The sequence below is a fragment of the Melanerpes formicivorus genome, unplaced genomic scaffold, assembly GCF_026170545.1.
Source record: "Melanerpes formicivorus ecotype bairdi unplaced genomic scaffold, bMelFor1.0.p_v2 SCAF_115, whole genome shotgun sequence".
Lineage (NCBI taxonomy): Eukaryota > Metazoa > Chordata > Aves > Piciformes > Picidae > Melanerpes > Melanerpes formicivorus.
In genome coordinates, this window is record NW_027142467.1 from 670,456 (window position 1) to 698,084 (window position 27,629).

The 27,629-nt window shown below is 60.9% G+C and overlaps 1 protein-coding gene across 7 annotated transcripts in view; it reads right to left on the reverse strand.

Moving 5' to 3' along the window:
• The window catches only part of CHD6 (chromodomain helicase DNA binding protein 6), a 99,888-nt gene that overhangs the window by 13,327 nt on the left and 58,932 nt on the right, over nucleotides 1-27,629 (reverse strand). For 4 of the 7 annotated variants that reach the window (XM_068167300.1, XM_068167302.1, XM_068167301.1 and 1 more), the window contains 22 exons: nucleotides 27,486-27,572; nucleotides 24,010-24,159; nucleotides 23,620-23,741; nucleotides 22,810-23,053; nucleotides 22,023-22,199; nucleotides 20,285-20,428; nucleotides 19,329-19,584; nucleotides 18,646-18,856; nucleotides 18,058-18,253; nucleotides 17,010-17,174; nucleotides 16,497-16,676; nucleotides 15,717-15,827; nucleotides 12,594-12,796; nucleotides 10,829-11,028; nucleotides 7,591-7,750; nucleotides 7,155-7,244; nucleotides 6,267-6,370; nucleotides 5,558-5,687; nucleotides 5,263-5,323; nucleotides 4,142-4,199; nucleotides 3,143-3,362; nucleotides 1,958-2,166 (listed from right to left, as the gene is read on the reverse strand). In XM_068167300.1, coding sequence (XP_068023401.1) covers nucleotides 1,958-2,166; nucleotides 3,143-3,362; nucleotides 4,142-4,199; nucleotides 5,263-5,323; nucleotides 5,558-5,687; nucleotides 6,267-6,370; nucleotides 7,155-7,244; nucleotides 7,591-7,750; nucleotides 10,829-11,028; nucleotides 12,594-12,796; nucleotides 15,717-15,827; nucleotides 16,497-16,676; nucleotides 17,010-17,174; nucleotides 18,058-18,253; nucleotides 18,646-18,856; nucleotides 19,329-19,584; nucleotides 20,285-20,428; nucleotides 22,023-22,199; nucleotides 22,810-23,053; nucleotides 23,620-23,741; nucleotides 24,010-24,159; nucleotides 27,486-27,572 — 3,478 coding nt within the window. The remainder of the gene's footprint in view (nucleotides 1-1,957; nucleotides 2,167-3,142; nucleotides 3,363-4,141; nucleotides 4,200-5,262; nucleotides 5,324-5,557; nucleotides 5,688-6,266; nucleotides 6,371-7,154; nucleotides 7,245-7,590; nucleotides 7,751-10,828; nucleotides 11,029-12,593; nucleotides 12,797-15,716; nucleotides 15,828-16,496; nucleotides 16,677-17,009; nucleotides 17,175-18,057; nucleotides 18,254-18,645; nucleotides 18,857-19,328; nucleotides 19,585-20,284; nucleotides 20,429-22,022; nucleotides 22,200-22,809; nucleotides 23,054-23,619; nucleotides 23,742-24,009; nucleotides 24,160-27,485; nucleotides 27,573-27,629) is intronic. The other 3 variants (XM_068167303.1, XM_068167299.1, XM_068167298.1) reach the window with 2 other exon arrangements.

Below are 27,629 nucleotides of genomic sequence, written 5' to 3' on the forward strand. Positions count from 1 at the left end.
CTGTTGGGGGTTTATGGCTTGCTGAATGGGTCCTGAGCTGAAATGTGAACCCAGAAGGTTCTGCATACATGTACATGGTGTAATTCTTCACTCCACAAGATATTGCTGGTTTTGAGGACATGAGCAGCTGACCTAGATGTGTCTATATCTGATATGGCACTTGGAGCCTTGGTTTAGCAGTTGCGAGGTCTTGGGTGACAGGTTGGACTTGATGACCTTTGAGGTCTTTCCCAACCTTGATTTTATGATTCTAAATAACTGTAGATAGTACAGCCATGTGAATTTCCAGGTCTGTGTGGAGTGTTTTTGTTCTACCCCTTCAGGGGAGGTACAAACTAAGCTTAGACACAGGGACGCAACAGCCCAGGCCCCAGAGGGGTGGTGATGAGTGCCGGGAGCTGCACTCCCTGCAGCCTGTGTGTGGGGAGTGCCTGAGGCCACCGCTGAGGTTTCTTTTCCCTTCCACTCCTTTGCCACAAGAGTGACAGACAGCAGTGAGCTCCCTCAGGCCAGGAGCAGCACTTTGCTGCCGTACAGGAGCTGCCTGGCCCTGCCAGCCAAGCAGCAACCTGGGGTTTAAGCCTCTAGTAGCTCCTTCAGCAGGATCTCAGGGAAGGAAATCCCTCAACTCATGCAGATCTTTTGATGAGGAACACCCACATAAACACTAATACACTCATCACAAGGAACCTCCCAACAGGTCTGAGACCAAATCCTTTCTGGTGCTGTTGGAACCAAATCACCTTGTGCTTAAACAGCCTCCAGGCAGCTTTTCATCTGCCATGTCCTGCACAGTGCCAATGCACTGGGGCCCTGCAGGGCACTCAGAGAGAGCTCAGTGCTGGCCAGGCTGCCCAAGCCTCCTGTGGTGGGCTCAGACTCCCTTTGCCTCACAGCAGAGCCTGCCAGTCAGCTCTGCCACAGCAGGGCCCTGCATGGACCCTATCTGGTGCCAGCAGAGATGCTGGGAAAGAGCGCAGCAAGAGAGACCACCCGAACAACCCCAGGCTTCTCCTCCTCCCAATCTAGAGATAATGGAGATTTCATGGGAGAGCACTGTGAGACCTGTGAGAGGGAGGTGAGAGGAGTGGCTGGAGCCTGCAGGACTCCTGCCCTCCCACTGGGCTGGTAAGATGGTACAGGGTGGAGACAAGGCAGCCAGAAGTGGGCATAGATTCTGCAAGCCCACAGCCTGCCTCCAACTGTTTCAAAAACTCCTTGCTTGCTCTCGTGCTCCATGCAAGCAGTGGGACCATTTCTGAGCCATTTCTGTTATGGGTTCAGGACTGGGTGTCCTACCACAGAGATAAAAAGTCCTCCAAGGGAAAGGCAGTCCAGGGGCTGGGCACAGGAAAAGCCTATTTTTTGCTACCCCATTCCTGCATCTCCCGATATAAAGGCAGACAAATCTCTTTCTTTCCTCCCTTCTCCCTGCTCCCAGCACAGTGGCTCCTCTCTCTTGTGGTTCATGGGGATGTTTGTGGCTTTCTGTGGCCTTGGCTGGCAATTCTGATGCATAATTTTGGCCAAGTGGCAGGGGGCAGTGAGACCTGGGGGTGGGGCAGTGAGGCCTGGCAGGGGCAGTGAGGCCTGGGGGGGGATTCAGGCCTGTCCAAGGCCGGTGTGTGCAGCCTGGGGCAGGGGCATTCTGGCCTGCTCCTGGGCCTGCTGAGGCTGCATGGGGGCAGGTTTTGGAAGGTTTTGGCCTGGTAGGCCCAGGTGGCCTTAATTTCTGTAGCTCTTCCGTGTTCCTGGATTGCTGTTGCCTATCTGTATATATCTGTACCTAGCACTCCCAGCTAACCTCCAGTTCTGTGTGAGTGTTGCTGTTGTTTGACTCCCCTGGGGTGCAAGACCTTTCTGTCCTTTTGCCCTGGGCAGCTCATGGCTCCAGTGGAGGACTATGGCTCCATGGACCCAGTGTTACCCCACCTTAGGCCATGCAGTTTCCACTCACCATCCTCTTTCCACAGGGGGAGACCACAGACACTCTTGCACATGGCTATGAAGCTGTAGAAGTACTTCTCCAGGCTCTCATCTGTCTTCTTCTCCAGTCGGGAGATGGCTCTGAACTGGGCCCAGTCAAAGATCTTCTTCTCCTGGTCATAGATAACCCCGAAGGAGGAGACGGTGCGGTAGAAATCTGCCTGCTCCCTCCTGGTCCACCTGTGGGGCAGGGAAGAGACATGGACACCACTGAGGTAGGGGGCAAGGCACCAGGCACTCAGAGCTGGAACCTTCAGTCACTGCCTGCTGGTTTTGGGGGAGCTGCCAGGAGAAGCACACCAGGGAGATCGCCACAAGCTGCGAACCTCTGCCTATGGCACCTTGTGAAGAGGAGTGAAGGCCATGGGCCCTCTGTTGACAAACCACCAAGTGCAGCTCCTGGCTGTGCTGCAGTGGGGTGCAGGCTCCAGCAGTGTCTGGAGGCACAAACCTATCACACCCACTGGCTTCCTGCCCACGGGGGTGTCTCATCACCTCCATGGAAAGGCCAAGTCTCTGCAGCAGGAATTAGAAAGGAAGGTCCTGCAGACACAGCCATCACCCAGCTCCTTCCAGAGGGAAACTGCGACTGGGGTTCATTGCCATTAAGGGTCCCAGTAACAAACACCACGGTTGGCAGGCTCCTGAGTGCCAGGGGTGGGTGTCACCCCCTCTCCACTGCAGAAAAGCAGCCATGGTGCCAGGACAGCTCCACCGCTCTTCCACTCACCAGGGCGCAGATGAAGCGGGAGCAGCCCACAGCCAGCACATGCCACCAGTGGGCCCTTGAGGCACGGGCAGGAGGTGAACGCAGTGGCACGAGAGGTATCAGAGCCAGAAGGGCTGCCCACGTGGGCTGTGACAGTGCTGATCTCTCACCCACGCTGTCCCAAGTGCACTGCTGCTCAGCAGCACCCTCTCAGCTGGGCCTTGACCCAGTTGATGCTGGGTTTGACCATCAAGAGCTGTCCCCTGACTTCCTTTCGTCTTGCCACCACCTGCCACAACAGCTCCCTGGCTGGGCTAGCTGTGGCAGTCACAAGGCTCCCCTGCCTAGCACGGACCTGCAGGCCGTGCAGCCGTGGTGACGCTCCCCTGTGTGAATCCAGGGCCACAAGGATTTCAGCTGCCTGGGAGGGCCCCTCTGCTGCACTACCTTTTCTGCATCTCTTTGTTGATCGAGTCCATCTCAGAGGCTCTCCTGAACATCTCGTCCTGCAGCCAGTAGCCATGGTTACCAGGTACCAGCATCTCGGCTCGCGGAGGCAGCTCCTTGCGGTTGCAGCGCTGGTAGACGGTGACGAGCCTGCGCAGCCTGGCTGTGAGAGCAGACGAGACAGGCCAGCAGGATCTGTCTGAGTCGGAGCCATCCTGGGCTTCAAACATCAGCAAGGACATTAGTATTGAATGCACACTCAAAGCCACAGGCTCCTGCATCCCTCTGGCCGGCTCTGAGAGCTCCTTCCCACCTTGCCCCTCCCGTGGGAGACACCAGGGATCACAGTCACGAGTGAGGGACTGTGATGACCATCCCTGGGCCTCCACATCCCAAGGCTGCTGGCTCCCAGCCTCACTGCGTCTGACCTTCCTTTAGAGACAGCTCAGAGGCAGACACACCAGACCATGCATGGGAGACGACTGCAGCTCCCTGCTCAGCAGAGGGGCCAGCCAGTCCATGGCACCCAGCAGCACTGCCCACTGCAGAGACCCTGCAGTCATCTCAGGCAGGCAGCTGCATGGACTAGGGCAGGCTGATGGCTTCTAGTCACCCCTGGCTGGCTCTGGCTGGAAACACTTCCTTTAGGGACCTTGGCTACCCTTCCACAGAGCCCATCCTTGAGTCACCTGTGACTCTGCACCAGGCAGCCCCTGACCAGAGCCTGCCCAGGTGAAGTTCCTCACACACTAACACAGAAGAGCATGTCCCCCATCCCCAGCAGTGTGTGTCCCCTCCCAGCAGTGTGTCCCCCAGCCCCAGCAGTGTTCCCCAGCCCCAGCTGTGTGTGTCCCCTTCCAGCAGTGCATCCCCCAGCCCCAGCAGTGTCCCCCAGCCCCAGCAGTGTGTCCCCCCATCCAGCAGTGCTGGCTCAGCACCCTGGCTGTGCCATGCAGCCCCCGTGCAGCCGGGTGCCATGCAGGGGAGACGCAGCCTCACCTGCCGCTGCCTCCTCCCGCTTCTCGCCGCTGTCTCCCCCCCCAGCAGCCACCACATCCTGTGGAAGGAAACCATCAGTAGTGGGGGCTCTCCAGTACCCACAGCTTACCCATCCCTGGCAGGGTGTTGCGTGGCAGGATGGGCAGGGCTGCATGTCCTGTACCCTGGAGCTGTGGTTACTGGCTGCCCTCAGCACACAGGATCAGAATGGACAGGGGAGGGGACAGCTCAGAGGGGACAGAGTTCTCCCTTATAAGCTCAGAGCCCTGCTCACTGCTTTTCCATTCCCCAGCATCATCTCTTCTGGGATGCCATCGGCTCTTTTGCCAGGGCCCCACACAACTCCTGAAGCCAAGTGCTGGCACCCCAGGCCATCCCCAGCCCTCAACCCCCACTGGCTCCCCACCAAGCAGGTGATTGATGCCCAGGTGCTCAGGAGACTCTCGAAGCCTCACAAAGCAGAAACTGCCTGCGACAGCTTCAGGCTGTGCCTCTAGACAGACAGCTGCAAATTCTCTAGCTGAATAGTTGGGTGTAAAAAGCAAAACAAGAGAGAGAATTCTGAAGGAATTCCATTGGTAGATGGGTGGGAGCTAGTTTTACCATCTCACACTCTGCTCTCACTCCATCTTTCTGCTTGCATGCTGGCTGCTCCTGGCCAGAGAGACCTCTTATCATCTAACAACCCTGAGATAAGACCACTAACTTCTGATGTTTTTTGAGCTAACTGAAATTCCCCTAATGTCTCTCCTTGTCTCTTGTCTTCTAGGTAACTTGGAGGAAAAAGGGAGGGCAGAGGCTGGAGGGGAGCAGGGCAGTGTCCTCCTGCCCAAGGAGGATTTCTGTGCTGTTTGCTTTGGGTAACACCGTGTACAACACCCGCTGCATTCCATCCCTGCTCGTAACGTACAGCCCCTTCGCCTGCCTCCCAGCCGAGCTCAGCCGAGCTTGTTGTGAAGGTGGGTGAGCTAAACTGCCCCACCAAGCAGAGCTGAGATGGACAGCATGGGGCAGAGCTGGTGCGCAGCGCAGCAAGGCCAGCACCGAGCAGGGGCACCGGCAGTGCCACTTCCCCACAGGCCTGGCAGCAGCGGGCGTGCAGCCATCAGCATCCCACTCACCTCCTGCTTTGGCAGCCCCTCCAGCTTTTCTCCACTGCTCTCTTCCTTCTCCACGCTGCCCCTGGGTGATTGAATGGGTTAGTCCCTCCCAGTGGCAGCACAGCCCCCTTGGCTGTGCCAGCTGTGGGCAGGAGGGAGCAGGGAGCTGGTGCTCACCCCATCCCCTGCCTCGTACTGGGGAGCCGTGCCCCCTGCCCGCTGTGCAGAGTCTGCCTCCTCCCCGCTCCCCGTGCACAGCTCACCCTGCAGCTCCGCCCCAGCATGGGCCCCAGGGTTTGGCCCATCCCCTGCCCACCTTTCAGCAGCGTCCTGGGCACCGTCGCTGGCCCCCTGCTCGGCAGAGAGCAGCTTCTCGTCGGGCATGCCAACCTTCTCCAGGAAGCACAGCGCCGGGTCCGCGCGCATGGCATTGTACCGCTCGTAACCTGCCAACCACCACCGCCCGTCAGAGGGCACGCAGCCAGCCCCTGCGCCCCGGGACACAGCTCTCGTGCTCACTCTGCTGCCCTGACAGCAATTCTTACTCCCACAGCACTTTCCCCAAAGCTGCTGATTGCCCTGCAGCCCCTGGGCAGCAGCCAAAGGGCAAGGTCAGCCTTGGCACCCCACCAGGCCGCGCGGCACCCCCAGCCTTGTGCACAGCACCCCCAGCAGGATGCAGCTGGGAGCAAACAGCCCCACGGCTCCTGGAAGCCACAGGAGGGCTTCACAACAAGGCTGGGAATGCCGGGAGAGAGGCTTTGTGCCTTCCTCCTCACTCTCACATGCCAACTGCACCCTGCTCCTGGCAAACCAGAGAAGTCTGCTAGGAGACTGGGCATGGCCACCCTGGGCACCATGGTGCACCTGCCCCACCCCAGTATGAGCTGGGAGAGCTGGCTCAGCCCTGTACGGCTGCGGAGCACAGCTGTGGCTCTGTCCCCTCAGATACCAGGGCTCTGGCCAGGTGCTCCACTTGGCTCCTCCTCACACACTGGCCCCTGCCAGGCAAGCTGGGCACACACCGTGTTTGAAGACTCCGATGAGCAGGGATTTATCGGCCTCAGCATTCCACCAGTCCACTGGGATCTCCACATAGTCGATGTCAGGCAGCAGCACATCCAGCTCCCTGTGGCACACAAGGTATGAACGCCCCTCTCACAGCCCACTGGCACTGCTGGGCAGGGGCAGGGTGACAGGAGCCATCACTTGCTGGCTTGTGGACAGCAAGGCTGTCCTGGGGCCCCGCCATGGCCCGCAGTGCCTATCTCCCTGGCATCAGAGTGCTGGAGCCTTGGCTGCCTCCCCCATCCTCCTTCTCCAGCAACAGAGAGGCTGCACAGCTGCTCTCCCCTCCCACCCCCACAGCACCACAGCGCTGGTCCTGTCTGATCTAAACAGCATCCCTTGGGGGAAACCAACTCAAACCTACTAGCCCCAAAGGACAGCACACCTGGGGGGGTTGGGCTACAAGGTCTTCTCCAGACTTGTGCTGATGGGGCTGTGCTGGGGAAGGCAGCAGCCCCTGCTCCAGGAGATTAAGCTCAGCACATGCCCCTTCCTTCTGAGGCACCAAGAGCTGAGCCTTTGCAGGAAGGTCAGGAGCTGGCAGGCTGCAGGCTCGGTGGCATTAAGTCTGTTGGCCTCAGTTCTGGGAAGGGGCTGCAGGCCACAGCAATAGGCTCTGCTTTGAGACCTGGCCTTGGGCACTGGAGCCAGGCTCGATGGGCTCCCACTTTGGATTGAAGGCTCATTTGTCAGGCAGCACACAGAGGCATTTGCCTGCAGGGTTTCCCCGAGTGCCCCCAGCGCTGCCTCACCAGGACTGCCACAGCCACAGGCCCTGCTCAAATCCCACACAGCACCACCACCCCTGCAGGAAGCAAGGCAGGGGCTCACCATCAGGTCCCTACCTGGCAGGGGTCCCCTCAAAGGCTTTGTCAGCAGCCTCCCCCAGCACTTCAGCCTTCAGGTAGTAGAGCATCCGCACCCGCAGCAGCACCCTGTGCCAGGGCAGATGAACACAGCTGGCACCAAGGAGCTCAGAGCCAGCCGAGGGCCTGGCCCAGTGGTCCTCACCAGGCTGTTCTGCAGGGTCAGCAAGGCCAGGCAAACCTGCTGACCCCATGCCTCCCCATGGGCACCTGCCACCTGCTGGCACATCACAGTGCCCAGGCTCCCCGGCCTGAGGTTTGCTGCTCAGGACACAGTTTCTGTTAGCTGCAGAAGCATCTGAGAGTGGTCTAGCAGCTGGAGCATGGTGACCCTGCCTGGGCTGTTAGCCCTTCACAGCTCCCTCCCCCCCCCGCCCCGTGGCCTCCAGGAGCTAGCAGGGGCTCCTGCACTCACTTGTTGCAGTGCTGTTTGAGGTGCTTCTTGTAGCTGTCATCGTGCAGCACCACCTCGGGGTTGCAGGTGGCCAACCAGTCAGCGTTCTTCAGCTCGGGTAGCAGCATCTGGTTCTTGGTCTTCTTTCCCTTCCTGCCCCTGGGCACGGGTGCTGACAAGCCTGTAACAGCCAGGGGCAGCCAGTAAGCACCATGATGCCGTGGAGCAGGCCAGGCACTGCCACGAGGCATGAGCAGGGCAGCAGAGCCAGGAGCTGGAGGAGGCCACACCGAGTGCCTGGCTGCAGGTCGGCAAGCGGCAGGGAAGGGCCCAGGGCAAATGCAGAGTACTGGAGGCTCTGCCTCCAAGAAAAACCTGAGGATCAGCACAGAAACTGAACTGCTGTGAGCTCTCAGAGCAGGGCTGAGCCCAAAGGACAATGTGGTCCCTTGATGTATACAAGCACCACACAGGAGCAGAGAAGGAGCCTTGGTCCTGGGTATGGCCCTTTGAGCCCTCCCTAGACATGACAGCCAGCTCTGGAGGTCACCCTGCAGAGGACAGCACTGTGATTTGGGACCAGAGCTCACACAAGAGGAGCCAAATGATCAAAGACCAGAAGACAATGCTGATAATCTGATTTGCAAGGGCTGCTTCCTGTTCTGTGCTTCAGGAGGAGGGAAGCAGATCACTGCAGGGGGCATTTACACTTGGCAGAGATGCCAAAGGCAGGAGGAACTCAGTCCCATCTGGCTGACAAAGGAAAATGAGATCCAGTGCCTGGGGCTGAAAATTAAACACATTTTCAACCTTGAAATAAGATGCAAGCTCATGGCAGAATGTGGAAACAAGTCCTGGAGGGGTTACTGTTGCTTGGAGTCTTCTGAGAGGGGCGAGCTGCCTCTCTGGGCAGGGTCCTGCAGACAGCCTCCCCTGCCTGTGTGTGGGAGGGCAAAGCAGTGCCTCAGCAGTCTCATCCCAGTCAGCCAGTCTTGAGACACCAAGGAAGAAGAGAGAGGGCTGCTGTGTCCTCAGCACTGCATAAAGTCTGCAGCTCCATGACAGGACAAGGGGCCCAGCACAGGCAGCTGCTGGAGGTGGCAGTGGGCACCAGAGCTCCTGTTCCCAGCACCACACTGCATGGCAAACTCTAGGCAGATGCTGCTTCCTCAGCAGCCTGGCTGCCTCCAGATTGAGGGCTGGAGAGAGCAGCAGAGCTCTGACCTGGGCTCACCCCTCATAGTCACACACAGAGGGTAGAGAGGGTGCACTCCCAGGATGCAGCAAGGGCTGGAGGTTGCTGTTGCTTCTTGCACATCAGTTTGGCCAGGATCACATCTCTCCAGGTCAGCTCTCTGCAGATACAGATGGTACCTCAGGCTCCTTAGTGAGCCACAGGAGTGCCCCAAGCTGGCTGCTCTGCACAGGAGGGCTCTGCTCTCCTGCAGCTGCTAATGGTAGCCTAGCTGGCTTTGTTGTTCTGCCACATGTAGGATTCCCTGGTGGGAAAATCCATTCTGAAGAGCTGATGGAGAAGCTCCTAGTTGCTTCCCTCTGCTAAATATCCAATTTTTGTGCTGCTCCTGCACTAGAGCATTCCTGACCCTCCACTGAAACTGCAGCTTCTTCATGACTTGGTGCTATCTAAATCCTCACATCAGCTAACTCCTTTGTTACTCTTGCTCTGCTCCTCCCGGGGCTCTCCAATCCAGTCCCAGCACCTCTTTAGGCAGGACTGTGTGACAAGGGCAGAAGGCAGTGCTGGGGAGTGACTCAGGTTGTAGGAGGTGACTGGAGTAACTTAAGGAAACCACTGAAGGCCACATGCTGGGACCTCACACTGCAAAGCCAGTCAGACACCTCAGACAGCAGGGAAAGCTGATGCTGGGTTCTAAGCAGCAGGAAACACACATCACCCTCCTGGGGCTGCCACAGCAACACTCCAGAACAACTTCCCTATGCCCCAGCACCTCAAAACTGGAGTTGGGAGTTTCAGCCTGGCTCCCTGAAGCTGAAGCAGGCTGGGGAGTCCCAGGCTGCTCACCACTCACCTCGTGCCACAGATCACAAGTGCAGGGCATGTAACTTCCAGCAGTGGGGCTCTGAGCCCCTGGGGAGCAGAGTAGGCTCTCCAGCCAGCCTCCCCAGCCTGTCTCACCTGTCCTGAAAGCTGTAGGACACTGGTGCTGTGCTGCCAGGTGGCACAGAATGGGCAGTGAGCTGCTGGCCTAGGCCACAACCCTGCAGCCAGCCTGAGCAGCCAGCACCAGGTCTGTCTTCATCTCGTTACAGCAAAAGCCTTGGCTGCAGGATGCTGTTTGTGTGCTGGATCCTGTTCACTGTGCTGCCCCACCCCAAGGGATGCCTACAGAGAGCAGAGGCTGCACTGCAGGCGGGGAGAGAACCCACAGTGTCCCAGTGCCCAGGCAGGGTCAGAGGCAGCAGGAGAGTAGGGCTGGGAAAGTGTTGGGTAGCTCTGCTGAAGCTGAGGGCACACTGGAAACCTCCCTCCAACAGAATGCAGACACCACAGGGACACATGGTGTGACATGTGGGCCTCACACACTGGAGAAGCAGTCTGAGTCCTCTGAAAAAGGAGGGCACAGCCAAACCCCAGGTAAAGGTACTGCTAGGAGTGAGGGGAGGCAGCATCACCTGGGGAGGACTCTGCATTGGTCTCAGGACAAACCACTGCTGCACCTTGAGCCATCAGATCAGAACATGTGGGACAAGGACCATGCTGAGAGGAGACACCAGCCCAGGGTGGCACAGCTGCACAGCCTGCAGCACCAGCAGCTCTCCCAGCACAGCCAGCACTCAGCTGTCAGTGCTGGGACCAAGGCTGCCAAAGGCACTGTCAAAGTCCCTGTACATCAATCCATGGCCCTGCAATGCCCTGGGAACAGTGGGGCAGGTCTGAGTGCAGTGAGAACCCTCAGGCTGTAACACACCCAGCGTGTCCCTATGGTCACCAGTGCCCATGAGCTCACTGCCTGGTGTGTCTCCACCTGCAGGAACCCTGACAGTACTCACAAGCTGGAGAAAACTTGGAGAGTGGTGCTCCTACCACAAGGCTCCCTCTACACCAGCCAGAAAACAGCTCCTGCACCCAGCCAGGCCCTGTTGCTGGCTCTGAGGCCCAGGGTGGAGGTCAGCCCCACAGCAGCCACCTTCTGTGCGCAGAGAGCTAAAGCATAAAGGCTGAGCCCCGCAGAGGGGGGCAGGGTACAGGTGCAATGGCAGAGAGAACACGCAATACCTGAGTGGTTCTGCAGGGCCTGGTTCTGCCCATCCTTCGTGGGGGTGATGAGATCCCAGATGAAACTCTTGATCTTCTCATCCCCCTTGTAGTGCTTGACACAGTAGACCAGCAGGGCTCTGCAGATCATCTCCATGTCCTTCTCGTTCAGGTGCCACTTGAAGCGCCCGTGGGTCAGGATGTCCTTCCAGCGGCCCCAGCTGCAACAGCAGCAACACAGACAGCATCAACACCCCTCTGCAGCTAGAGACCTGGCTGCCACCTCTGGGGTAGTTTCAGGCTGTGCCTGGAAAACTCCCCCCAGCTCCTGCACAGGAAGTGGCAGGATGTGAATAAATCAGCACTGGGTGTGAAAAGGAAAACAAGGACAAGCTCTGAACACTCCATTGGACAGACTACTGACACAGGAGGGCTGCAGAGTCCAACTTGCTCTCTTTTCAGCTTCCTCACTCCAGCAGATAGCAGCTCTGGCCTCTGCTTGGCTTTGCTGACCTTGGCTGTGCTCTTTGCTGTGGCTGAGTAGCTAGCAACCAACCCTCTGCTCTTTCTCTTGTCCTGTGCACAGGGGGAAGAGGCAGCAGGGAAGGGGAAGCTGTCAGTAGCTGCCCTGGTTTTGTCCCGGGGGTTCCTGTGCTCTTTATCCATTGTGAATCCCTGCAACTGTTGTAACCACTGTATGGTTTGTGCACAGTCACTGCACTCCCTGTCAGACTGTAGCTCTGCTTGTAAACACAGCTTCCTCTGCTGCCAGCTGGGCTGGGCTGCCAGTTGGTGTTAGGGGAATTTTCAACCCACCACAACCTCTCCCCAGGAGCCTGCTCAGGGGCAGGGCCCTGCCAGCTCCCCTGCACAAGGGTGTTCTGCCCTGTTGTGGGTTAAGCAATAGCTGTCTAACCATAGAGAGGTCCTCCCAGGAGCCTGGACTGCCCATCTGTCCCAAGGAGGATGGCAGTGAGAATTATGTTATTCCAGCCCATAATACTGCATCTTTATCTCCCCTTTATAAAGGACCAGCACAGGCTGTTGTGAGCCCCTTTCCCTTCTCCTCTGCCTACTCCCTTCCTGATGCAGACTCTGATCTCTTGCCATGCAGGGCAGTGGGGCCTGCTGCTGGCAAGCTGGACTTTAGTTAGTTGTGTCCTTTGGGCCTAGTATGGGAGGTAGAGAGGGATGGGGGAGGAGCACTGGTTGGGGAAAAGGTTTTGGATGGTGATGGCCTAGGGAGGTTTTGGAGAAAGCCCAAACTGGAGAGCTGGGCTGAGGTTGCTATGGATTTGTGTATTGTGTGCTCATGTGGATATTAGTGAACAGCACTTCCATTCACACTTCCAGATCTTTCCATCCTCTGTGGAGAGTTTTCTTTGGCTCCTTTGGGAGGAGTAAGGGGGATCTGCCTTGCTCCCTAAACCCAGGACACCCCCGAACACTGAGGCCTTGAACAGCCGAGTCTAGTTAAGGAGGTGTCCAGCCCATGGCTGGGAGGTTGGAGTAGATGATCTCTAAGGTCCCTTCCAACCTGAGCCATCTATGATTCTGTGAAGATTATGGAGCAGAGAAGGGGAGAGGTTTGCTCAGGACTGAAGAGGGCAGGAAAAGCCCTTGGGAGCACCAACTGCCAGCTCATGCTGTGCCCTCCCAACTCTCCTTCCATCCCAAACGTCTGCATGGAGCCGCAGCGGGGAGCTGGCTGCCGAAGGGAGGGGCGCTGCAGGAGGGGCAGCAGGGGGCAGGCTGGGCAGCAGGGGGCCATGGGCAGGGCACTGACCCGAAGATGAGCAGGTTCTTCTCCACGCGGAAGCACTCCGCGCGCAGGTAGCGCCGCGTCTTCTCGTTGAGGCGGCGCGAGCGCGTGGGCCGCTCGTCGGAGTCGCTGTCCAGCTCCGAGAACTCCATCAGCTCGTCCTCCTCAAAGGAGTTGTAGTGCTTGGTCTGCTTCCGCACCCGGGGCCTGTCCAGCACCAGGCTCTCCTGCCAGGGACAGCAAGGAGGAGGTCCCCAGGGTGGGCACAAACTCCTGCATCCCCTCAGGGCACAGCGAGCCCTCCTCTCTGCGCTGCTGCTTCCCAGCCCCGTGGCTGCCCAGCACTCTCCCACTGGGGTACCTGCTCTGCTCGGCCTGCCCGTGGCTCTGCCCTCCCACCCACACCAGGCAGCTCCTTCGGCGTGAAGCTGAAGGAGCTGAAGGGCTGAGAAGCAGGCCCTGTGGGTTCAGAGTGCTGGCAAGCAGCAGCTGATTCAGCTCTGAGTCACAGGCCTGGCCCACCCTGCAGTGCCTGGGCTGAGCACTGTGCTGGAGGCAGGACAGCCCTGTGCCAGGATTGGATACCTGGGCTGGGAAAGGGAAAAAGTGCAGGAGAGAGCAACATGAAATCAAATGGCCTACTCTGCTTGCCCCCTCCCTGTCAAATGGATCTATGTCATCCAAATCTGCCTGGATTTCTCCCCCCTGCCCATTCTCCCTGCACAAGTGAGCTGCAGGGCCTCCCTCTTGCTGCACATCCCTGCTGTGCTGCTGTCACAGCTGGAATTCAGGCAGGCCCCAGAGCTGTGCTGAGGCTGACTGCAGCACCCTGAGCTCCAAGGAGGAGTGGGAGGAGATGCCCATGCTGCAGCTGAGCCCACGAGTTCAGCAGGGCTAGCAGAGAGACAGGACCCGTCCACCCTGCCTCCTGGTCACCAACCCTTGGGCTCCACCTCTGCGCTGAGCCAGAGAGCTCCTGTGGTAGGCAGAGCAGGCTGGGGTGGAGGACAAGGCTGTCCCTGGGAGCTGCTCCCCAGAGGAGCATTGCCCATGGCCGCTTCTGGGGAGAAGCCAACGTGCCAGTGAGGGCAAGAGAGGCTCCAGGAGCATCCATTTACAGCCCCCAGCCCCCTCACAGCCATGGTGACAGGCCTGCCAGATGCACTGAGCCTCACTGCTTGTCCCCAGGCCTGAAGGCAGGACAGCAGAGCTGCAAACACTGATGGAGGGAGGAGTGGCACAACCTGAACCTCTGCCCACTTGCTCCACCAGGCCAGGAGAAGCCCTGGGCACCTCCCCTCATCCCTACTCAGGTTCAGCTTTTAGAGGGATTTGTTTCTAAAGCAGTGCCTGGATACTGAGCCTGACCCAGTCTTCAAACACTGCCCCAGGCTCAGGTGTTTGGTGGGACATGGGAAATACCCAAGGGGCAGCACGAGGGAGCAGGAGGAGTACTGCAGTAGGTGCCTGAGCCAGAGTTCTCCTCATGACACCCCTGGCACTGTCAGGGCCAAACTCAGCTGGCCTGAATGACCTTGCTTGCAGCCTCCTGCTCAGGGAAGGTGAGAAGGCAAACAAGAAGGAGCATTTGCAGACACCATGCAGGGTTGTGCCCAGCCACTGAAGTGCCTGGCAGCTCCTTCCCCAGCCTGCTGCAAGCTTGGGCAGAGCTCTGAGAGCCAAACCAGACCCAGCATCCATCCACACAGTGATGCTGTAGCTAACCCAGGGCCACAGCCACGGTGCTCAGCCTCCCTGCACCTGCAGCATGGCACCTCCCAGTACTGCTCAGCAGACACAGACAGTGCTGCTGCAAAGAGCTGCCTTCCAGCCAGCACTCACCACCTGCTCCACTACAGCAGCACAGCTTTGCTCAGCAAGAGCCCCCAGTTCCAGGGCCCTGAGGGTGCCAGTGTATGTGGCACAAGCCTCTTGACCAGCAGTGGCTCAGCACAGTCATGCCTCTGCAGGTCCTCAAAATCCTCCCAGGCTGCTGTTGGAACCCACACATTAACTGTTATGAGCAAGCCTGGCAGAGAAGCCTGGGCACTGTGCTTACTGCAGTGACTGCCTTGGCACTAACCAGGGCCAGGCAGTGCATGACTCATGCAGGGACCTGCCTGCTCCCCACCAGCCTCAACCAACTGCAATTCCACTTTGCTCCTAGATCACTACATGGCTGCCCTTGCTACTGGGCTGAAGGCTGCCTGAACAGGCCCATAGGTGCTGTGGCTCTGCAAAGGGCCTGGAGGGCCAGCTGAGGAGAACAGAGGGCACCCAGGCCACGGGCACAGCCACATGCAGTCACACACAGCTTGCTCTCTGCCCTTCACTGGGACAGCCCTGCCAAGTTTCACCACGGCAAACACCACCTCCTGGGCCACTGACACCTGGGGGATGTGGTGAAACAGACGTGCCTGGCACTGTGAGCTCCAGAAGCCTCATGTCAGCTCACCAGACCTCCCAGAGCTGCCAGACCAAATGACCCCTCCTGCCCAGGGAGCCAGGGCTCATGTGGACCTGCAGCTTCCCCTAAGTGTGGGAAGAGCCTTGCTCACTCCACCAATTCCCAGCCACAGCAGAAGCCACCACTTGAGTTAACTAAGGTCCTTGGCCTTGGTGAGACAGCAAGAGAGCCAGGAGATCAGAGCTGGCACCTGGAGGGCAGCACAGGACCACTCTGGTACTGCTCCAGCCAGAGCCTCGGCTGCCCAGGCTGCCAGCACCCAGCCTGGCTGGCAGCAGAGGGCATCTGCCTGCCCATGCTGTGGGGAACTCCAGCAGAGCTCCAACTCACACAGAGGCAGTCACTCATCTGCTGGGTTCAGACTTGCCACCCACACAGGGTACTGCAGCCTCAGCACCCCTCACATGCTGCCAGCTCCAGCTGCTGCCCTTTAACCAGGCTTGGGAATCGGTGAGGGCACAGAATGATCACCCTGAAGTACCAGGCAGGCAGAGCCCTGCATGTGGCTAAAGCAACTGAGACTTTAGCCAGCACTCATGGGTCCGTCTTCCCCTGCAGTAAGCCCTGATGCCCAATGTGCCACTTCAGGAGCCCAGTGGAAGCACACAGGTCCTGGCTGCAGACCCCACCAGGCAGTGCTGGCTCAGTGCTGGGCAAAAGTACCAAGACCTGTATCCTACCTTCTCGTTCTTGGCATCTGTGTCAAGCTCTGCTATCTTGGCCCACTTCTGCCAGAAGTTGGGGTCATCCAAGGAAATGTCAGTTCTGTTTCCTGATGCTACGAAGCTGGCCTGGGAGGAAGAGAAGAGAAGAGTGAAGAGGGTGCAGCCCAGCATGCAGATGTCCCTCCCCCCATGCAGAGATCCCCTCCACATCTGCCTGCAGCACACAGGCTGGCTGCCATGGGCTGTAACACCCCATGCTGAACGTGCCAGAGAGCTCTGATTGCTGAAGGGAGCTAAACCCCTCTGCAGTCCTGTCTGACCCATTGGAAAGAGGAGCCTGGGCTGTGCCACCCACAAGAGGAGGAGATGGCCCTTGGTGCCCCTAGAGGACACCAGTCATGAGTGTGGCACAGAGCTGGCTCCTTGGGCTCTGTCCTGCAGGGATGTCAGGGCCCCATGGCACACAGCTTCCCATGGCACAGCAACTGGGTCCTGCCACCACCTGCTCTGCCTTCTCACCAGCATCAGTTGGCTGCAAAGTGGAAGCTGGCACATTGAACCCTCCAGGCAACCTCACACCACCCACTCAGGCTGGTGGCCCCCTCCTCAACACCTCAGTCACCAGTGGGACAGGAGATGTGCAGTGCCCCAGCAAGGCCTCACTGCTGGGTGCAGTGGGACAGGCAGGAGAGCTTCCATGCGGATGTCTCAAGCAGGGCTAAGAGCTCAGCCCACCACTAGTGCCCTGCATGTCCCCTACCACCCCGGGGAGAAGTCCCCTGGCACACAGCAGACCTTGGCAAAGGTGGAGCCCTTCCCCTCCGACTGGATGGTGATGGTCTGCGTCCTGCGCTGGAGGATCTGATCGATGTCTTCCTCACAGAACTTAGATCCCTCATCCTCCTCATCCATCAGAGCACCATAGGCTCCCTTCCGCAGCAGGTCCTCCACCTCCACCTTTGAGAGCTGCTGAACCTGCACAAAGCATGGGGACATCATCAGCCTGGGCAGCTGCCCTGGGTGCCTTACAGCAGGGGCAGGCTCTGCCCTGGCCAGGGTACCCCAAGCCAACCCAGACCTGCCACTGCCACAGCAAGGAGGCCACTCTGAAATGCTGCCAGCAGGACTGCCAAGAACTTCAGTCCAAGACACCCAGCCCCAGCAGTGCAGAGGCAGCCTGCCAGGCTGCAGCAGCACTGTAAGCCTGTGGCACCCCAGAAGCCTGCCCAGGCCTCTGCTGCAGCCTTGCAGCGACTTGCAGGGGAGAGGCGAGCCCCCTGCCCGGGACTGCTGCGCCAGCCAGCCTACCCCGTTGGTGCTGCCCTTGCGGTTGATGTCCTGCAGCACAGCCTTGTCCAGGCCCAGCTTCAGGCTGGCCTTGTCGAACATCTCTCGCTCGTAGGAGTTCCTGGTGATCAGCCGATAGACCTTCACCGCCTTGCTCTGCCCGATGCGGTGGCAGCGAGCCTGCGCCTGCAGGGCACAGGGCACAGCGTCAGCCACCTGGCACCCACGCCCACCCACCGCAGCCTCTCCGTGCCCACCCACCACAGCCTCTCCGCTCCCACCACAGCCTCTCCGCTCCCACCCACCGCAGCCTCTCCGCTCCCACCCACCGCAGCCTCTCCGTGCCCACCCACCGCAGCCTCTCCGCTCCCACCCACCACACCCTCTCCGCTCCCACCCACCGCAGCCTCTCCGCTCCCACCCACCGCAGCCTCTCCGCTCCCACCGCAGCCTCTCCGCTCCCACCGCAGCCTCTCCACTCCCAATGCAGCCTCTCCGCTCCCACCCACCGCAGCCTCTCCGCTCCCACCTACTGCAGCCTCTCCACTCCCACCCACCACACCCTCTCCGCTCCCACCCACTGCAGCCTCTCCGCTCGCTCCCACTGCAGCCTCTCCGCTCCCACCGCAGCCTCTCCACTCCCAATGCAGCCTCTCCGTGCCCACCCACCGCAGCCTCTCCGCTCCCACCTACTGCAGCCTCTCTGCTCCCACCCACCGCAGCGCCTTCCCCAGTGCCCGTGGCCTAGCCAGCAGGGCTCTGCCAGCAGCAGCCAGGCCTCCAGATCTGTGGAGCAGGGATTGAAGACCCTTGCACCCCAGGCAAGGAGGTGAGGCCCAAACTGGAAGTGTGGCTCTCTGCAGCTGGGGGACACTCAACACCCAACACCTCCTTCAACAGCAGGTATGGACACAGCACTGCCTGGCCTGTTGCCCACCCATGGTTTTAGAGCCCCACCATGACCTCCCCTACTCTCTGCCCACACCCCCACCCATGCCCCACACCACGAGGTGCTGCTGCTCCCCCTGCCCAGCCTGGCTGCAGGGCCTGCTGGCAGCTCAGCCCTCACCTGGAGGTCGTTCTGGGGGTTCCAGTCGGAGTCGAAGATGATGCAGGTGTCGGCAGCAGTGAGGTTGATGCCCAGCCCGCCCGCCCGCGTGCACAGCAGGAAGACGAAGCGGTCCGAGTCGGGCTTGCAGAAGCGGTCGATGGCTGCCTGCCGCAGGTTGCCGCGCACCCGCCCGTCGATGCGCTCGTAGGTGTACCTGCAGCCGGGCACGGCCGTGCCAGTGTCACCGACGGGCACCGCGCGCCACTCCGGCGCCAGGCCCCGGCCCCTGTGTACGCAGCCGGACCCCACTGGTGCCACCCCTGCACTCCGCGGGCACCGTGGCTGTCCCCAGAAGTTGGTCCTCTACTATGGCAAAACCATCACCCACGTGACTGGTCACTCTTAGGCCAGCCCTAGGCAACAGAGTGGATGGGTCAGGGCCGCCCAGCTCTGGGGCCTCTGCGCCTGCCAGCAGCAGCCTGTAGCTCAGATCCTCTGGTACGTGGGCAGGGCACGGCCCAGCCCCACCCCGGGCTGCGTCCTCAATCTAGAGCGCGGGAGGGAGGTGCCGTGGGGAGCGGTGCGAGTGCTGGCGCCCATACTAACCGCCTCTGGATGAGGTAGTCCTCCAGGATGTCGAGGCAGCGCACCATCTGCGAGAAGATCAGCACCTTGTGCCCGCCGGCGATCAGCTTGGGCAAGAGCTTGTCGATCAGCACCAGCTTCCCGGCCGCCTGGATCATGGCCTGCAGCTGGAAGTCCGCCGCCTCGGGGCTGTGTGTCTTACGGAAGTCCTCCAGGATCTTCTCCTCCGCCCCTGCCAGGCAAGAAGGGACCTGAGCTCCCGGCGAGGCTGGTAAGGCAGCTGCACCCAGCCTGCCACGCAGGCCACCCTGTGAGGACTCGACCCATGCAGTCCATCAGATCTAGGGAGCTTGGATAGGGATCTCCAGCTGCCCCTCCACTCTCTCTACTCCTTCTTCAGGGCCTGCCCCAGCTCTTGGCAGAATGAGCCAGGACAGCATGTTGGACAGGACCCCATAGCAGAGCACTCCCAACCATAGTGAGCTTTGCAAGACCCTGAGGTAGCCAGCAGCACCGGCTGAGAGTTGGGCTGCCCTTGAGGGCAAGGCAGTTGACTGCCTCCCACACTGGGCCTGGACATAAGAAGCACCGGCAGCAGATGGCAGGAGGGCCTGAGCTGGCTCCCAAGCCAGAGGAGCTCTGCAGGCAGTGCCCAGGAGATGCTGCAGTGACCTCCATGCCCCCTTCCCATGCACAGCCCTCACCATTGATGAGATAGGGGTGGTTGCAGCACTTGCGCAGCTCCATCATGGTGTTGATGAGGTTGGGCATGTTGTGCTGGTTGGCACCCTTGGAGAGGAAGGAGAAGTTCTTCTCCAGGATGGCTCGGTAGTATTTCTTCTGGATATTGGTCAGCTCCACCTCAATAATGGTCTCCTGCTTGGGTGCCAGATTCTTCTCCACATCATCCTTCAGCCTTCGCAGCATCATGGGCTTCAGGATGGACTGCAGCTTCTTCACCTGCCAGGGTGACCGCAGGGACTCACTGCCCTGCCTGCGTGCCAGGCGCAGGGGACAACACCAGAGCCTCCCCAGCTGCAAAGCCACTGCCAGCATCCCTGAAGCAGCTGCTCTGCTGACAGCCAGGACAGCTGCAGGGGCTGGGCTCCCTGGGGCAGGCAGGTGAGTGACAGCCCTTGGCCATGAGCTCCACAGGCTTGTGCTGCCAACAGCCTTGGGCCAGGGTGTCTGCTGCAGGAGAGCTGAGAGGGGATGGCTGCTCCACCTGCTGTGTCTGCTCCTCAGAGTGGGCATCTTGGTGCAGGCACTCCAATGGCAGCAAGACAGCCCTGGGCACCTAGCTCCTCTCCATGACCCATGCTCAAGGGGAGCTTTGGAGGACAGAGCCCCAGGGGAACCTGACAAGAGCAACTGACACAGGTTCTTACTGATCTCTTTGCTGTCCCTACACTCCTCTTGGTCTCAGGGCAGAGCAGGGGGGACAACCAGGTGAGCTGTGCTGCTCAGGCACACAAGGAGCGGTGGGCAGCTGCACACTGCCTTGGCACAGGCAGGTCTCTCCCCAGAGCAGCTCTAGGGGCTGTGTCACAGGAGTCCTGCTCCCCTCCATGGAACAGGTGTCTGAGTGTGTGCCTGGCCTGCCTGGCTGCGTGTCCCAGTGGCCTGTGCCGACAGGCACCAGTGTCACTCTTCCAGGTACCTGCTCCTCTGTCTTCAGGTCTCCAAACTCCTCCAGGAAAGCTGTCTCTGAGGGGAACTGCTGTGGCTCCAGGAAATTCAGGAGGCTGAAGAGCTCCTCCACCGAATTCTGCAGGGGGGTGCCAGTGAGCAGCACCTTGTGCTCCTGGAGACACACAGGAAACAGGTTGAGAGCTCAGAGCCACTAGCTGGGTCCAAGGGGTCCCAAGAGCACAATGCTCTCAGTCTTCAAGCCTCAGGAGCCCTCTGGGTGCCCTGGGGGCACACATACTCCCTGAAAGGCTCCTACAGCCATGGTGCCAGCCCTGAGCAGTCACAGCCATGTAACACTGGTGGCTCCCAGGGTTTGCCATGGTCCAGCTCTGTGCAGCACTAACAGCCAAACCTGAGTCCCTGCTGCCCTGAGGCTTCAGCCCTGCCCTGGCACAAGCTCCTCAGGCAGGGCTCTGCTGGCACTGGACTGAGACACTGGCAGAGCCCAATCCTCCAGGCACCTAGGGGCGGGATGTCCCTCTTCAGGGCTCAAGTAGAGCAAGACAGAACATGGCCCAGTGCCATGTGATACTGAGGGGCATCTGGGGCCAGTGTGAGCAGGGTGCTGCACGGTCAGCAGAGGCACCTCTGTCAGGTGTGCACAGGGAACAAGGAGGAGATTTGTACCAGGTAGGCAGATGCACAGTGAAAGGAGATGAGGGTCCAGCTAAGCCCCAGCAGATGGGGGGGGTGAGGAGCGGATGGCTCCTCCAGGACACATTCTCTGCCATGTGCTCCACAGGCTCCAGCTTTGGGCACCACCATGTGCTGCCTCCCGGGGTGCACCACCTGCTCTGTCCCAGGAGGGCCAGCCCCCAGGCTCATTGCTCAGGCAGACCCTCCTGCCCAGCCTAATGCAGAGAGCATCCTGAGAGTCACCAGCTAGAAAGGGAGGGCAGCTGTAAGGTGAGAGGCTCCCACAGGATTTGTACAGGGGAAGGTGATGGTGACAAAGTGGTGCCAGCCACAACCCTGCTTTGCTCCAGCTGCCCACAGCCCAGCAGGCACCTGCACAAGACAAGTTCACAGGCAAACAGCAGAGGCTTTGGGAACTGCCAGCATAAGGCTCCCAATTTCCAGAGGCCTGGAAGGTGAACATGCTGGATGCTGGGCAGGGCTGGGAGATCCAATGTGCCTGAAGCCTCCTGTCCAGAAAACAGCAGCTGCCATTCCCAGGGCTGGAAAGGAGCTGGGCACACAAGATCATCTCTCAGAGCAGCTCCTGGATCCCTTTTCCAACACACAGTCCTGCACCCCCATGCCTGGCACAGGCTGTCCCATGTAGGCAGAGCAGATCAGGAGTGTGAACACTGCACCCTGCTTGCTGCAGGGCACAGACTCACCACAGCCCAGGGATGAGGGCAGGTCAGCAACCACCTGGGAGTGCTGCTGCAGCCTGCCACTGGCAGGCCAGGTCGAGCTCTGGCAGGGAGCACACACAGATGGGAAGGCTTGTGGGGGGCCTGCTCTGCTGTGTGTTAATATCCCACCTCAGCAACAAAGAGTCTGTGATGGCTGCAGGCCACCAGTGCCCCATCCATTGGAGGGCTCCACCACTGGCACTGCTTATGCAATCTGATGGGTCCTGGACAATTTTCCCTCTGACAGAGAGCTCTCAGCCCTGGGCAGCTGGCAGTGGCATCTGACTGCTAGGCATGGCCATCTCTGGCCCACCCTGCCCTCCCAGGCACCTGGGCCATGCTCACCAGGGCCATGAGCTTCAGCCCCTCCAGCAGTTTGCAGTTCCTGTTCTTCAGGCGGTGTGCCTCGTCGATGACCACGCAGCGCCACTGGATCTTCTTCAGCTCCGGACAGTCAGCAAGGATCATCTCAAAGGTGGTGATAACCACCTGGAACTTGAAGATCCCAGGGAGAGGGTTACCCTAGGGAGACATAAACCACAGGCAGTGCTTGGCTCCTGCAGGGTGGCACCGCACTGTGAAGCCATCCTGTCAAGGTGCCAGCGATAGCCTCTGGCTCCTGCCTGGGATTTCCTCGTGCTGGTTTCTCTTGGGCAGGCTCCTGCAAGCCTTGCCTCCAAACCAGACACTGCCTCAGGGCAGAACACATAGGCCTGGACAAGAACTGTGGCTGGGGCTCTGCTGCATTTTCCCCTTTCTGTATGAGCTAGGCCTGTTCTTCAGTTATACATGATGCACCCCGAGCCCATGCCAGGAAAGGGGTCTTGAAAGATGACCTTTGCCTCTCCAGATGAACCACAAGCTCCACATGCAGCTCACTTCTTCCCAAGTACAGGAAGCCCTGGCTGAGGGATACATTATAGAACCACAGAATGGTCTGGGCTGGAAGGGACCTCCAAAGCTCACCCAGTCCAACAACCCCCTGCAGGGACATCCTCCTCTGGAGCAGGTTGCCCAGAGCCCTGTCCAGCCTCACCTTGAATAGCTCCAGGGATGGGGCCTCAACCACCCCCCTGGGCAACCTGCTGCTGCACCACCAGGGTGCAGAGGTGTGGGCTGTGGCAGCACTCACCTGGGTGTCCCTGTAGACCATCTCGTACTGCTGGATCATCTGGCGGCTGATCTGGCTGCCGTGGTACACGATGGCGTTCATCTCCGTCCAGGTGCGGAACTCCCGCTCCCAGTTGGTGATGGTGGAGAGAGGGGCAATGATCAGGAAGGGGCCATGGATGCCCATCAGAAAGATTTCTGAGAGGAAGGTGATTGACTGGATTGTCTTCCCCAGCCCCATCTCGTCTGCCAGGATGCAGTTCTTCCTGCAGGGATGGACAGGGCCATGTGAAGGTGGAACCGCCCCCCGCCAGCTCCTTGCCAGGGCATCAGGCACATCCCCTGCACCCACCCATGCCTCTGGCTCTGAGTATGGAGGGTGGGGGCACACTGCTACAGTGGCCTGAACCAGTCTGGGTAAGCCAGACCTGCTTGCAAGATGCTGGCCTCAAACATGCCATCCCTTGGGTGCACACATCTGCTGGCCTGCTGCAGCTGAGAGCATTCACATTCCCGCACCCCTGCCACAGCAGAGGCTCACCAGCAGCCTGCCCAGTACCACAAATCAGGTGTGTCTCAGACCCAGGGCTAAGCCTAGCTGTCTCTAAGCCTCACCAGCAATTACCAGGCAGAGACATTCCTAGAGGTTCAGATTCAGAACTAAACCCAACACAGCTTCCCTGGCAGCTGCCTGGCAGCTCCAGCACTGCTAGCTCTCTGCAGCTGCTGTGTCAAGCCCCTCTTTGCCAGCTCTGCTCCCCCAGCTGTGCTGCTCCTGGGAGTGCACACACCTGGGCCCCAGTGCCAGCAGCATGCCCCAGCCCCTCCTCACCTGTTGTACCAGTTAAAGAGCAGCCAGTTCATGCCCTCCAGCTGGTACTCCCGCAGCTGGTTGCTGTTCTTGTACTCCCGAGACTTCTCCAGCTTCTGCCAGCACTCGGACCCAGGGCGCTCCTGGAGAGAGCAGCAGCAGGGTCCATGGAGGGGGAGGCCAAGGCTCAGCGAGGCCAGACCCTGCTGCTAGGGCTGGGCACCAGGACAGGGTGACTGACCGGGCTTGGACCCCAGGCCCCACCCTCAGATCCGGCTAACTACACCCCCTGGAGGGGAGGATACGAGGCTGGCACTGCAGCAGCAGGGACAAGGTCAGCACTGCTGGACCTCGGCAGGACGCAGCCAGCCCTGGTGCCCAGGGCAGTGAGCTGCCCGCTGGGTACGTTACCTCTGGGTACGTTACCGTGTGCTTGATCTCTGGGGGGACCTGGAGGGCTTCAAACTCTTTGATCTTCCCTGGGTCCACATCCTCCTCCAACTCCCAGGTGCTCTCCTCATAGGGCAGCGAGCACCACTTCACCAGGTAGTGAGTCACCTCCTGCAGTGCAGAGGAACAGGCTTAGGGGAACTGCTGGGGCTCAGGGGCAGCACTGGGGCTCAGGGGAACTGCTGGGGCTCAGGGGCAGCACTGGGGCTCAGGGGAACTGCTGGGGCTCAGGGGAACTGCTGGGGCTCAGGGGAACTGCTGGGGCTCAGGGGCAGCACTGGGGCTCAGGGGAACTGCTGGGGCTCAGGGGAACTGCTGGGGCTCAGGGGAACTGCTGGGGCTCAGGGGCAGCACTGGGGCTCAGGGGCAGCGCTGGGGCTCAGGGGAATTGCTGAGGCTCAGGGGCAGCGCTGGGGCTCAGGGGAATTGCTGGGGCTCAGGGGCAGCACTGGGGCTCAGGGGAACTGCTGGGGCTCAGGGGCAGCACTGGGGCTCAGGGGCAGCACTGGGGCTCAGGGGAACTGCTGGGGCTCAGGGGAACTGCTGGGGCTCAGGGGAACTGCTGGGGCTCAGGGGCAGCACTGGGGCTCAGGGGCAGCACTGGGGCTCAGGGGAACTGCTGGGGCTCAGGGGCAGCACTGGGGCTCAGGGGAACTGCTGGGGCTCAGGGGAACTGCTGGGGCTCAGGGGCAGCGTTGGGGCTCAGGGGAACTGCTGGGGCTCAGGGGAACTGCTGGGGCTCAGGGGCAGCGCTGGGGCTCAGGGGAACTGCTGGGGCTCAGGGGCAGCGCTGGGGCTCAGGGGAATTGCTGGGGCTGAGGGGCAGCGCTGGGGCTCAGGGGAACTGCTGGGGCTCAGGGGCAGTGCTGGGGCTCAGGGGCAGCACTGAGGCTCAGGGGCAGTGCTGGGGCTCAGAGGAACTGCTGGGGCTCAGGGGCAGCACTGGGGCTCAGGGGAACTGCTGGGGCTCAGGGGAACTGCTGGGGCTCAGGGGCAGCACTGGGGCTCAGGGGAACTGCTGGGGCTCAGGGGCAGCGCTGGGGCTCAGGGGAACTGCTGGGGCTCAGGGGCAGCACTGGGGCTCAGGGGAACTGCTGGGGCTCAGGGGAACTGCTGGGGCTCAGGGGCAGCGCTGAGGCTCAGGGGCAGTGCTGGGGCTCAGAGGAACTGCTGGGGCTCAGGGGCAGCACTGGGGCTCAGGGGAACTGCTGGGGCTCAGGGGAACTGCTGGGGCTCAGGGGAACTGCTGGGGCTCAGGGGCAGCACTGGGGCTCAGGGGAACTGCTGGGGCACAGGGGAACTGCTGGGGCTCAGGGGAATTGCTGGGGCTCAGGGGCAGCGCTGGGGCTCAGGGGAATTGCTGGGGCTCAGGGGCAGCGTTGGGGCTCAGGGGCAGCACTGGGGCTCAGGGGAACTGCTGGGGCTCAGGGGAACTGCTGGGGCTCAGAGGAACTGCTGGGGCTCAGGGGAATTGCTGGGGCTCAGGGGCAGCGCTGGGGCTCAGGGGAATTGCTGGGGCTCAGGGGCAGCATTGGGGCTCAGGGGCAGCACTGGGGCTCAGGGGAACTGCTGGGGCTCAGGGGAACTGCTGGGGCTCAGGGGCAGCACTGGGGCTCAGGGGCAGCACTGGGGCTCAGGGGAACTGCTGGGGCTCAGGGGCAGCACTGGGGCTCAGGGGCAGCACTGGGGCTCAGGGGCAGCACTGGGGCTCAGGGGAACTGCTGGGGCTCAGGGGCAGCGCTGAGGCTCAGGGGCAGTGCTAGGGCTCAGAGGAACTGCTGGGGCTCAGGGGCAGCACTGGGGCTCAGGGGAACTGCTGGGGCTCAGGGGCAGCACTGGGGCTCAGGGGCAGTGCTAGGGCTCAGAGGAACTGCTGGGGCTCAGGGGCAGCATTGGGGCTCAGGGGAACTGCTGGGGCTCAGGGGCAGTGCTGGGGCTCAGGGGAACTGCTGGGGCTCAGGGGAACTGCTGGGGCTCAGAGGAACTGCTGGGGCTCAGGGGCAGCGCTGAGGCTCAGGGGCAGTGCTAGGGCTCAGAGGAACTGCTGGGGCTCAGGGGCAGCATTGGGGCTCAGGGGCAGCATTGGGGCTCAGGGGAACTGCTGGGGCTCAGGGGAACTGCTGGGGCTCAGGGGCAGCACTGGGGCTCAGGGGAACTGCTGGGGCTCAGGGGCAGCACTGGGGCTCAGGGGAACTGCTGGGGCTCAGGGGCAGCGCTGGGGCTCAGGGGCAGCGTTGGGGCTCAGAGGAACTGCTGGGGCTCAGGGGCAGCACTGGGGCTCAGGGGAACTGCTGGGGCTCAGGGGCAGCACTGGGGCTCAGGGGAACTGCTGGGGCTCAGGGGAACTGCTGGGGCTCAGGGGCAGTGCTGGGGCTCAGGGGAACTGCTGGGGCTCAGAGGAACTGCTGGGGCTCAGGGGCAGCACTGGGGCTCAGGGGAACTGCTGGGGCTCTGGGGAACTGCTGGGGCTCAGGGGAACTGCTGGGGCTCAGGGGCAGCACTGGGGCTCAGGGGAACTGCTGGGGCTCAGGGGCAGCACTGGGGCTCAGGGGCAGCATTGGGGCTCAGGGGCAGCACTGGGGCTCAGGGGAACTGCTGGGGCTCAGGGGAACTGCTGGGGCTCAGGGGCAGCACTGGGGCTCAGGGGAACTGCTGGGGCTCAGGGGAACTGCTGGGGCTCAGGGGAACTGCTGGGGCTCAGGGGCAGCACTGGGGCTCAGGGGAACTGCTGGGGCTCAGGGGCAGCGTTGGGGCTCAGAGGAACTGCTGGGGCTCAGGGGCAGCACTGGGGCTCAGGGGCAGCATTGGGGCTCAGGGGCAGCACTGGGGCTCAGGGGAACTGCTGGGGCTCAGGGGAACTGCTGGGGCTCAGGGGCAGCACTGGGGCTCAGGGGAACTGCTGGGGCTCAGGGGAACTGCTGGGGCTCAGGGGCAGCGCTGGGGCTCAGGGGAACTGCTGGGGCTCAGGGGAACTGCTGGGGCTCAGGGGCAGCGCTGGGGCTCAGGGGAACTGCTGGGGCTCAGGGGAACTGCTGGGGCTCAGGGGCAGCACTGGGGCTCAGGGGCAGCACTGGGGCTCAGGGGCAGCATTGGGGCTCAGGGGCAGCACTGGGGCTCAGGGGCAGTGCTGGGGCTCAGGGGCAGCACTGGGGCTCAGGGGCAGCACTGGGGCTCAGGGGCAGCATTGGGGCTCAGGGGCAGCACTGGGGCTCAGGGGCAGCGCTGGGGCTCACAGCTGCTCAGTCCCAATGTGTGGTACAGGCTGCCACCATGAGCCAGTCCCAGTGACAATCAGCACCCCACCATTTAGCCCTCTGCCAAGGGGTCCCCAGTGCCAGAGCCCAGCCTGTGCAGGACTGGGGAGGCCTGAGGGTGCCCAGAGATGCTGGGCACTGCCCTGTGCCTCCTGCCAAGCCCCCTCCCTGCACAGCTCTCACCTCCCCGGTGTCGGGGTCCTTCGTGTGGGCCACCTCCAGGATCCGATCCACCTCCACATAGTCTGGGTTGAACAAATCCTCATCAGGCTGCGACAGCAACAAGAGAGGTAAGCTCAAGCTGACTCCAGGCTCACACAGGTGGCT